Source organism: Myotis brandtii, unplaced genomic scaffold (assembly GCF_000412655.1).
Source record: "Myotis brandtii unplaced genomic scaffold, ASM41265v1 scaffold136, whole genome shotgun sequence".
NCBI classification, from domain to species: Eukaryota; Metazoa; Chordata; class Mammalia; order Chiroptera; family Vespertilionidae; genus Myotis; species Myotis brandtii.
The window spans coordinates 2,671,277-2,683,222 of NW_005354829.1; the positions used below are offsets into that span (position 1 = coordinate 2,671,277).

The window sequence follows — 11,946 nt, forward strand, 5'->3', positions numbered from 1 at the left end:
AGGCTGCGCCCCCTCCTGGTGGGGCTTGACAGGGGACCTCAGGCCGTGCCCCCACCCCGGCGCTGGGCCAGCGGACCTCAGGCCATGTCCCCCACTCGGCAGAGCTTGACAGGGGACCTCAGGCCACACCCCCCCACACACCCAGCAGAGCTTGACGGGGGACCTCAAGCCGTGCCCCCTGCCCAGCGGGGCTTGATGGGGAACCTCAGGGCGCACCCCCTGCACCGGGCCAGGGGATCTGAGGCCATGCCCCCCCGCCTTGCTGGGCTTGACGGAGGACCTCAGGCTGCGCCCCCCCACCCAGCAGGCCTTGACAGGGGTGGGGCCAGCCAGGTCTGGATCTAGCCCAATGTGGGTGGGGCCTGCAGGTTCTGGGTCTCGCGCGATTTCGAGGCGCACATGGGTGGGCAGGGATTTGACTCTGGTTCCCATGGCGCGCCCCAGACTCTGACAGGAGGAAGATTTTCATATACATTTTACTAATTTTCTTTCATCTCTGACACTTCTATTATAGAGAAAGGTCAAATAGCAATATTAAAATATTTCCTCTAATTCCCTTTTAATGTGCATGAATTTCGTGCATCAGGTTACTAGTTTTAATATAATCAAGTAATAAGATATTGTCAAACTATTAAATCAAAAAGATTACTAAGATTTAAAATGAGCTTTCTTAAATTATAATTATACTCATAGTAGATATGTACTTTTGTTGGTCATGGAGTATAAAACTTTCCACTAAAAGTAATTAATGCTTGTGATTATACTGTCCTTCAGAACCTTCAAAACTCCTCTTCCTCCCCAAACTAGATAGCCTTTTACCCTCTCTGCTTTGACAATCACTGAATAAGCATTGGTTATTCATGGAGTATTGATATTCTTCAGGTAAATTGAGGAAAAAGAATTTCATGTTGTTATCATTACCATTAAACCTGTAAAATCTTAAGACAAGGAAATGCCTCATACTTGTTTTCCTGTCCTTAGCACCTGGAACAGTCTGACCTATAGTTTGTGTAGAATAAGCATTTATTGAAGTGTGTTTTATCAACTGAGCTCAGATATCATGAAAGCATTAATCAAGTCATAGCATCTGGAGATGCTTGTGAACTGCAAAAGTACTTTTGTCTGCACACCACAGCCTTCACTTCTTATTCTGACCTCCTCACCCCCAATTCTAAAATGTCCAAATGTTGTATTTTTCTTATGAGCTCCCCACATCTTCAGAAACAAGTTAAAGGACATAAAAACGGCCTTTTATTTTTAGCTTTTATTTTCATGTATGTTGCAGAATTAAGAGTTGAGCTCATGTCTTCTACTTTTAACATTATTATTATTTTGGCTAATCATCACCTGAGGTTATTTTCTCCATTGATTTTTAGAGAGAGTGGAAGGGAAGGGGAGACAGAAAAACAATGAGAGAAAGACAGATCCAAATCGATTGGTTGCCTCCTGTATGTGCCCCGACCGGGCCAGGTTTCAAACCTGCAACCCACTAGACTGGTAATTGAACCCGTGACTCTTTGGTGCATAGGCTGATGCTCTAACCACAACCACTGACCCAGAGCCACGCCTGCCAGGGGATACTTTTATTATTTTTAATACCGTAAAGTTACAGGTGCTTAACAATGTCAGCAAGTACTTTGACTTTTTGTTTTCTCTTCCTAGGGAGAAGGGATCGGATGCATCATGGGAAAATGATCAAGAACCACCACCAGACGTAAGCATAAGTCTTTTTGCACAATATTTTAGAAAGTAAGGCAGGACTTAATCTTAAAAATTTATCATCCTTGACCTTAATGCTCTTCATATGCCCTCTGTGAGCCTATGCATTATCCTGTCTCCCACGTGACTGCTGTATGCCTTTCAATAAGAATTTTTTATTGATCATTTAAAAGATATTTCCAGTCACATTTTAATAATTATTAGCATATCATTTCACTTATAATCTCCTGTTTTTAATCAGTTTAATACCTGGAGAGAATTGTTATTATTTTTTAAAATTTTATTCTTCAATTTAGTGATTTTGCCATGTCAGACATGAAGATATTTATTAATGGCGTGTTTAATAAGCTGCCTTTCTTTTGGAGGTACAGAATTATTAGAATCTACCTACCCTTCCATTTTTACAATATAATTACCTTATTTAAAAGAATTTTTTGCCTGGCTGGTGTTGCTCAGTAGTTAAGCATTAACCTGTGAACCAGGAAGTCATGGTTTGATTCCCGGTTAGAGCACTTGCCCCAGTGCCAGCTCGATCCTCAGTAGGGGGGGCATGGAGGAGGCAGTTAATCAATAATTTTCTCTCTAGTCATCAATATTTCTATCTCTGAAATATCTCTATTCATCTCCCTTCCTCTCTCTGAAAACAATAAAAATTTTCTTTTTAAAAAGAGTTTATTTTATTTTTTGAATCTATGCCAACCAGACTAGTTTTATGTTCCAAAGTAGCTTGATATCACGGTCTTTCAAAAGATATGAAATAGAGTCAGTGATAATCTGTAGAATTACTTGATTTCCCTTTCCATGGAGATATTTAAGCATATTTTTAAGTTATTAAAATACAGAAATTACAGCAATGAGTGTATACATTTCTTGAAAATAGTATGAATTTATATAGTATAAAATAATGATTATAATTGAGAGTCTTTATATGTGCTCAGTAGTTCTGATGAAGTTTCTCAGTATTATAAATTCTAGGTATTTTAGATTTAACCTTGTTTATTTTACATGTCCTCAATGCTGAAGATTCATGATCTATATTAATGTCTAATTTTGCTGAGACATGAATCAGGCAATGCTCACTTAGAGGGTCACTTAACCACTGTGAGTCATTTGACGAGTGAGTAATCTTAGTTTAGTATCCATATTACCCTGGGGTTTTATTTTCTAGTTTATGCTGTATGTACATGTGATTTCCATTAAGGCCCTGAAGAATCACTTAATGTTCTTAATTATGTATAGGGCATTTTATTATTGAAATTACATGTTTTTAAAGTATTCGAAACTTTACAAAAGTCTTAAAAGATATTTCTTGTGAAGTGCAAATATTCTTATACATCCCTGTTGTTTCAGATTTAAGCATTAAAGTTGCTAAGTATGGTAATGCTCACTGTTTATAAAATCATTTGATTAGGTTAATTATGAAATTAAATCTGAGCATACTTCATGCAATTTTTTTCTAAATAGTTGACTGTCCGTTATTTTCATAATATGGAAAACTCTAAAATTCTAAAGTTTATTTTATTATGATGACATTTTATAGTTTACAATATGGCTTGATATTAAATATAGATTAAAATTTGGAATTTCTGGGTTTTAAACTGTTTTTAAAAAATCATGCTGTGCAAATAGGAAATGTTGGGCTTGCATAAAGGAGCTAAAACTTACAGAGAATGCATCTTAATCATCTTCATATTCATTTCTGATATATGGATACTTATAAATGAATGTGTTTAATGAATGCAAGTTTAAATTAATTTGTGTTTAAGGAAAATGAAATTTTGCCTGATTGTAGGGAGGTGATAGCAAAATATTGGCAAAACTATCTCTCTAAAATAGCCTATTACTAATTAAAATCCTTTAATGTCTCTCTCCTGCTTTTAGGACAATGCCAAGTTATTTAAAATAGCACAATAAGTTTTTGGTCTCTAATTTCAGTCTGATTTTTCTCTTTAAGAAGCTTTCAGTTTGTCTTACAAAACCATTCTCATTTCTTGAATATACTGAGCCTCTACACATATCCTCAGTCCTTGGAAATTTCCTTTCTCTTATTTTCACTGTTAACTCATCATTAGAGATTTATCTTGGGTTACCCATACCAAGAAATCTTCCTTGCCCTTTTTTTTCCCCTTCAGCCTCCTATTGCTATAGCACTAAATAAATCAAAGCACCTGCTCATTGTGTCTACCTTCTCATTTGACTGTACAATTTCAGAGAAAGAAATGTTTTCCATCTGATTTCAATACTTCCTACTGCCTGGCAGATAGCAGATTTCACATGAGCTTAAAAATCTTACCACATTAAGATCAGTAAAGGTAGGTGAAGGTGCTAAAATCCTTTGATATTTCTGAATTTGATCATGGATTCTGAGGTTATGGACTTTTGGTTCATGGAAGATTTCATGTAGAATATATTTCAGCAAGACTGAACTGAAAATCCTATACATTATAAGATTTTATAAATCCTTTTAAATGTGACACATGCATACACAGTGAGCCTGCTTTTGTTTTCTAAGAAACATAAGATCTGTTTTTTTGATATTAATAAAATAATAAATGCCTGAAATCTAAGAAAGCATAGAAGTCATAATATATAAAGCTTCTAAGTCTTATTTTTTTGGTGGGTTATAACAGTGAATCTCAATTCTTAGTTACTTATGACTTGCTCTCTTATAATTTAAAATGATTTCCTCTTGGAAGTTGCATCATGCATGTATCTGCTTATCAAAGCCTTTTTCTGAAATCCTCTCTAAATAACATCCCTCAAGATTTTCTCTGCCCTTACTTTGCCTTATTGTTTATTTATAACCTTTACTATTCCTGACATTATATTAGTAAAAAATGAATATCTGTATGGTGTTTAGAACAGTGCTTGGTTTATACTGGGTATGTGTAAATTTTTGAATAAAAGGTATAATATTCTCCTATTTTTTAAAATATGTTTTTATTGATTTTAGAGAGAGGGGAAGGGAGAGAAAGAGAGCGAGAGAGAGAACCATGAATGTGAGAGAGAAGCATCGATCAGTTGCCTCCTTCAGGCATCCTACTGGGGATCAAACCTGCAACCTGGGTATGTGCCCTGACCAGGAATCCAACCAGTGAGCTTTTGGTGCATGGGACAACTCTCAGCCAACTGAGCCACACTGGCCAGGGCCCGTTCTCCTATATTTATATTAGATCTGATACTTTGTCATTTGCATATTCCTAACTGATCCTTTCTGTAGCATTTTTGGCTGGTACTATGATGAATCTTCACTCTAACTGGAAGTCAAACTTCTAACTAGGAAGTAGCTGTATCTCAAGGTTTTGAAAATCGGAATTTTAAAATTACCTATCAGAAACTTCCTAGGAATTAAAAAACCAAAAAGCCTTGAGTACTCATCTGATTACTGGCCTGTGTCTAATAAAGCTTTAGACAGTTATTAAAAAAAAAAAGACTGTTTTTCTATGATATGTAATTAATTCAGATGTTACTGCAACTACTATGTATCAAAAGAGTATCTTTTAGTGACAGTGTTAAATAATAGGATTATTCTTCTCATCTCTAAGTATGTACCATTGAATTGGTAAATTCATGCGATGTAAATCTATATATTTTTCTCTGTCAGGCCTTAGATTTCAGCGATGATGAAAAGGAAAAAGAAGCCAAACACAGAAAAAAAAATCGCATTCAAGGCCGGAAAAAATTTAAATCTCAATTTAATGAGTCAGGTGAGTAAATACAACATATAGCAATTTTTTAAAAATCTTTACTTACATTTACATGTCCATTAGTAATAAAATTGAAGAAAATATCTGGGTTTTATTTTTTATCTCCTGCCATGCAACTAGCATTGAAGGCATTTTAAAGCAAGAAATGTTCAGTGGTGGTTTTTCAAACTTGAGAATGTAAAAATGACTCCTGGGGGGAAAAGACATACTAAACTTTGTTAGAGTTATTTGTGCTCATTAGCACTTTTTCTTAAAAAACCTAGTGGCTTCCATATTTAGAATTAAATGATATGATACCTAATATCTTACTCAAGATACTTTATTTTTAACATTCATTTCATTTTATTATGCCTTTTCTATTTTCTATTTCCTTTTTAAAACTAAACTTTTTATAGATTGACATGGAATTGTAAGAAATAATAAAGAGATCTTATATGCCCATTACCTCATTTCCTGCAATAGTAATATCTTGCAAAACTATACAGTAAAATATCACAACCAAGATATTGACAATGACACAGTTAAGATGCAGAACATTTCCAGAACAGAAAAAGATCCCTCATGTTGCCTTTTTATAAAGTCACTCACACTTTCCTCCCTCCCACCTCCTCCTCAACTCCTGGCAACCAGTAATCTGTTCTCTATTTCTATAATATAATTTGTCATGTCAAGTATGCTTATATAAATGAAGTCACACGGGCCACATGCCTCATTTAAATAAACGAGTTTGACATGCTTGATCTAGATTGTTGTATGTGTCAAGTTTGTTTCTTTTTATTCCAGAGTGGCATGTGAATATGCCACAGCTTGTTTAACCATTCATGCATTGAAGGACATCTGGGTTGTTAACAGCTTTGGGTTATATTAATGAAGTTGCTTTATACACTTGTGTACAGGTTTTTGTGTAAACACAAATTTTCGTTTCTTTGTTCTAAGAGTGCATTTGTTGGATAATATGATGGTTGTATGTGTAGTTCCTCAAGAACTTGCCACACTGTTTTTCGATGTGGCTGTACCATTTTACATTCCCATCACCAGTGTGTGAGTGACTGTTTTTCTGCATTCTCACCAGCATTTGGTGTTGTCACTGTTTTTTTTATTTTAGCCATTCTTATAGGTAGGTAGTGATTTTAACTTGCATTTTCCTAATGGCTAATGATATTGAACATCTTTCCATTTCTTCAATGATATGTTTGTTTACGTCTTTTACCCATTATCTAATTATATTTCTGTTTAATTCTTGAATTATGAGTTTGTACATAATTTCTTCCAGTCTTTAGCCTGTGTTTTTATCCTCTTGAAAGGGTCATTTGCAAAACAAAGTTTTTAATTTTGATGAACCAAATTTATCAGTTCTTCTTTTATGGAGTCTGAGAGTTTCTTGCCTAGACCTATTTCCAAAGATTTTCTCTTATTTTGTTTTCTAAAAGTTTGCAAAATTATTTTAGGTATTCTAGTTCCTTTGCCTTTTCATATGAATTGTAGAATAATCTTTATATTGACAAAAAGTCTTGCTGGGATTTTGTTAGGAATTGCATTAAACTTGTATGTATATTAATTTGGAGAGAATTAACATATTAACTGTATTATTGAGTTTTCACTTCTAAAATTTTTATTTCATTATTTTTTTTTTTGCTTTGTTCTATTTGTTTTAGTATGTTCATAATTTCTTGTTGAAGCATTTTTATGACTATTCTAAAATATTTCTTAGATAATTCTAACATTTTGTCATCTTGGTATTGGCCTTGATTAATTTTCCTTTTTCATTGAGTTTGGAATTTTCTTGGCTCTTGGTATGATAAGTTATTTTTAATTGAAACATGGACATTTTGGGTATTATGTTACAAGACTCTATATGTTAATTAAATCTTCTGTTTTAGCAGTCTTGCTTTTAAAACTGCTCTGGCAGGGAAAGGAAGGGAGGGTGTCACATTATTACTCTCCCTACCAGATAGGGATACAAGTCTAGGTTTTCTTCTCAGTCTCTGTTGACATCTGAGGCCAGGAGGTGCGTTTTACTGATGGGCAGGTGTGGGCCCCCTCTTGGGTAGAGTTACCTCATTACTGCTCCCCTGACAACAGTGGGGGATGGCCTCGCTACTGCTGGGTGGTGCTCAAAGTCCTGCCTCTCCCCTAGGGCAGGGGTGGGCAACCTTTTTGTGAGTGCATGCCAAAACCAGCAAAATCTCTGACTCAAAATTCTTCTGCGTGCCAACCCTAATTTTTTGAGAACATGTTACGCCTACTTGATATCTCTTAAGGTGTACGTATGTGAAGAACCTTGAAGAAATAATAAAATTCATTCGAGCGACAAAAACACAGTATATGATGATGAAAAATACATTTATTTTTTAATGTATACATGTTATGTAAAATTATTTATCTAAGATGCACCTACACTGAATTTATCTGAAAAATAAAAAAGTCGATATTAAGAAAATAATTGTAAATGGAAGATTATATGAGGGTTTTGCATGCCAGCAAAAGTTACTGGCGTTCCATGTTTGGCACGCGTGCCAGGAGTTGCCCACCCCTGCCCTAGGGCTTCTCTGACACCACCCAGTGCAGGAGGTGGCGGAGGTCTGTGTTATGGCAGTGGAGGCAAAGGTCCAGGTTCCCCATGTGATCTCCAGGGTCACTGCAGGAGGCCTGTAACTGGCTCCTTGTTCAACCTGCTCTGACATGACCTGGTAGGAGGTCGAGGCATCTCATTAAGCCTATTAAGGGAGGAAGTCTAGGCTCCCCACTCAGCTTCTGAGAGTGTGGGTGATGAGATTTCTAGTGTTCTCTCTGCTGTTTAGTTGGAGTCCAGTCGTCATTGTCTAAAATTTTATTACCTTGCTAAGTTTTCCCTTTTCTGATTCTCTGGCTTTTTGGATGCTTTAAAATTGATCGTTTTAAGCCTTATGCATTTTTAACTGCCGTAAGATATATTGGAAGTTAAAGAAAAGACTTTATTGAAATTTTAAACAGTATTTTTTTATGTTTTAAAATTAATTTTGTTTTTATGCTTTTTTTACCCTGCCCAAAGGTGAAGATTTTGCAGAAGTACATCAGAATTGGAATGCTCATAGCTCTGCTTCAGAGCATTCACAAGGATATCAAAACAGAGAATTCACGCCAGGATTTTCCCGGGGTAGATATCCTCGACCTTGCCATGGCAGGCCCCCACCTCCACAGTTTTATAACTCAGAGCATATGGTACCTCAGGAGACTTCAGGATTTCCACCTCAGAGACAAGATAATCTTATGCCACAGTATCCCTTTCCTCCTCCAGTGTTTGACATGCATAATTTTTCACTCCCTCCTCCACTACCACCACCACCTCCACCTCCACCACCTGCATTTGTAAACATGGGTTGGCCTACACCTAACATGCCACCTCATCCATTATTTCCCATACCATACTCCATACCCCCACCTCCTCCCCCTCCACCCCTGCCTCCCTCTTCCTCTTCTGGAGATAGTAATTCTTCTCATTTTGGATCTTACTATTAGGTAAATATGTGCATTACCAGAGAAATGTATAGATTTTTTTTTTATATATGGGAAAGCTTTTTCTTTTATATGGGAAGAATTTTTTTTTAAGAGATTATGGATCTAGATTTTTAAAACATTGTGAAAAACTGAATGTTTCCTTTAGTTGTAAGTTGATATATATTTATAACCTTTGTGAAATTGTATCCATATGAAAACTTCACTTTAGATTTGTAGGGGAAATTACAGTTATGTAATATTTAATTAAAACTGTTAATCCATGTATAATAAACTATATTTAGGTTTAAGAATAGATTCTGGAGCAACTTTCATCATGGATGAAAACATACTGAACATACTGATTTTCTTGTCGGTATATCTGAAAATAGGATGTTGAAGTCTTATTGAGAGTCTTTAAAATAAACTATTTTTATAAATTTAGACTTTGGAAGTTGATTTTGATTATAAGTGCAAATTACCAGTAAATTTGAATGTTCTGATGAAACCAAACAAGTGAAGGGTACAGAAAAGGAAAGCCTTGTATGTTGGTGAAGCTGTGACTATAATTATAGCTTTTTATTATCTGTGCAGATTTCCATTATTTGGGCACTATTAAGTAGACTTTACTATTTAACCATTTAAAGGAACACAAAGATTATTGACAATAAAGTATGTTATTATTCACACTAAAAGGCATTTGACCCCATACTAGGAGATTATATCTTCCATATCCATTTCCCAGATTCTCACATGCCTGGCACAGCTTAGGTGCTTAATAAATCTAGGTGTTTAGGTAGCAACTTCATTGAAAGCAGATATTAAATGGTATCATTCAGCTCATCTACTCAGGTGCTTAATAAATATTTAATGAGCCCTAGCTGGTTTGGCTCAGTGGATAGGGTGTCGGCCTGCAGACTGAAGGGTCCCGGCTTCGATTCTGGTCAAGGGCACGTGCTCGGGTTGCAGGCTCAATCCCCAGTAGGGAGCATGCAGGAGGCAGCCAATCAATGATACTCTCTCATCATTGATGTTTCTCTCTCTCCCTACCTCTCTGAAATCAATAAAAATATATTTTAAAAAGATAATAAAATATTTAATGAATGACTGAATTTAGAGTTTTTAATCAAATGACCAGTATTACTTTACATTCTGAAATGTAAATGTACAGGAAAATATGGAATTTTAGAAATAGAGACCTTAGAAGTAGTCTAAACTAGTCTTCATTTAACAAGTAAGAGCCTAGCTAAGGGTCAAAAAGGTTAAGTGTCTTAACTCAGTAAGGTAGCAAGGAGTTGAACCTAGTTTTATTCATTCTCAGATCAACACTTTGTGCGAAGTTGGTGCTTCACAAACTCCTTGACAGTCTTAGAAAATAATATTGGCATACACATCGGGGTGATCGAGACCATTTTCATCACAAGCCTGTAGACTCTGGTTGCACTGGGCCCCTTTTCACCTCCCCATGGGCCAAGGGGTCTCTGCCGGGTTTCTCTGGCACAAGCTGAGAAGCTCTTGCTCTGATGTACACTGACTTCATCATGTGTCATACTTGGTTACTTTTTCTTGAAATGTAGTTCCCTTTAGGAGTTACCTTCATAGGTTATGGCACAGTCTTTTTCTGATTGATAGGATATTGTCAGAGTTAAATGAGATTACATCTGGAAACACTAAAAAAAAAAAAAAAAAAGACGACTTGTACAATGGGAAGAGTAAGATGTTACCATCCAGGAATGATAAATCAAGTTGTTTTAATCACCATGGTATCTGACAGTAGATATTTAATATCTAAAGAAACAGCTGAATGATACCATTTAATATCTGCTTTCAATGAAGTTGCTACCTAAACACCTAGATTCAATTTGCCTTCTTCCTTATACTTAATTTAGGGTTTTTGAAACATCAGGGTGCCTAGAAATCACCTATAATTATCACCTAAGTTGTGGGTAGCTTGTAAAAAATGCACATTCTTGGACTTTATCCCAAATTCAAATCCAGTAGATCTATGAGTCTTAGTAAACTATTTAACAGGTACCCCCCTGGGTGATTAACTTCAGGATTTATTCTTAGTCTGTATAGATTTCAGCATAAATATACTACTACAGTTTCTTGGCCATTGACTGGAACTTCAGGGAGTGCTGTTTGGAGTAGTGGTGAGGATGAGGGAGTTGATAGGGAAGAGAAAGAAATAAAACCATAGCTTCTTAAATTTTATCTGTATCATCTCACATGGTTTTCAGAGCTGTATTTTGTCAGCTACAACTGTCTGTGGAGATTAGGAGGAGCACCTATTGTCTCTCTTACCAGGAAGAGAAATACTGTTTTCGTATCCCCGCCTTGATCTTAGAGTGCTACTTTTAAAATTGTGTGGCCCTAGATCTTTAAAAGTGCTAGCTGGTATAAAGATAAATACAACATTCTACTCAGTTTCTTACCTCAGAGAATCCTATCTAATAAAAGTGATACGCAAATTGACCGTAACTGTGACAAAGATGGAGGCGCCCACAGCCAATAGGAGGGAATATGCAAATTGACGTGACAAAGATGGCAGTGGCCGGGCCAGGAAGCTTGTGATGAGGCAAGCAGATGAGCAGCACGATGAGCGCCATCAGCAGGCCCGTGCCGACCGTCCACTGCTGCGACAGTGGCGCGGGGCCCTCGCTGGCCAGGCGCAGCCAATTACAGGTTGCAGGGCTCCGAGGTGCCCAGGAAGAGCGCCCTCGCACCCATGCCAAGCTGTGGAGGCCAGGGGCAGGGGGTGTGGTGGGGTTGGGCCGAGTTTGGGGAACACCCCAAAGGTCAGGGCGGCTGGGCCCAAGGAGGGAGGTCGCGGCCAGGTCAGGGCAGCTGCGTTGTGGAGCCGGAGGCATGGGCACCCGGTGCCTTCCCTGCCTCCACTGCTGGAGCCCCTGCCTCTGCTGCTGCTAGAACAGCTGCTGGGACCTCAGCATGTTTCTGAGCATGCTGAGCCCGCATCCCAGGCACCCAACACCCACCCCACCCCACGCCCACTCCCCCAAGCCAACCTCCGGAGCCTCATGTCAGA

The 11,946-nt window shown here is 37.3% G+C and overlaps 1 protein-coding gene across 1 annotated transcript in view; it reads left to right on the forward strand.

Moving 5' to 3' along the window:
* NAF1 (nuclear assembly factor 1 ribonucleoprotein) overlaps positions 1–9,344 on the forward strand; it is a 49,007-nt gene extending 39,663 nt beyond the window's left edge. The window contains exons 8-10 of the mRNA XM_014535023.1: positions 1,663–1,714; positions 5,324–5,426; positions 8,458–9,344. Coding sequence (XP_014390509.1) covers positions 1,663–1,714; positions 5,324–5,426; positions 8,458–8,924 — 622 coding nt within the window. The 3' untranslated portion in view covers positions 8,925–9,344. The remainder of the gene's footprint in view (positions 1–1,662; positions 1,715–5,323; positions 5,427–8,457) is intronic.
* The last annotated feature ends 2,602 nt before the right edge of the window (positions 9,345–11,946 follow it).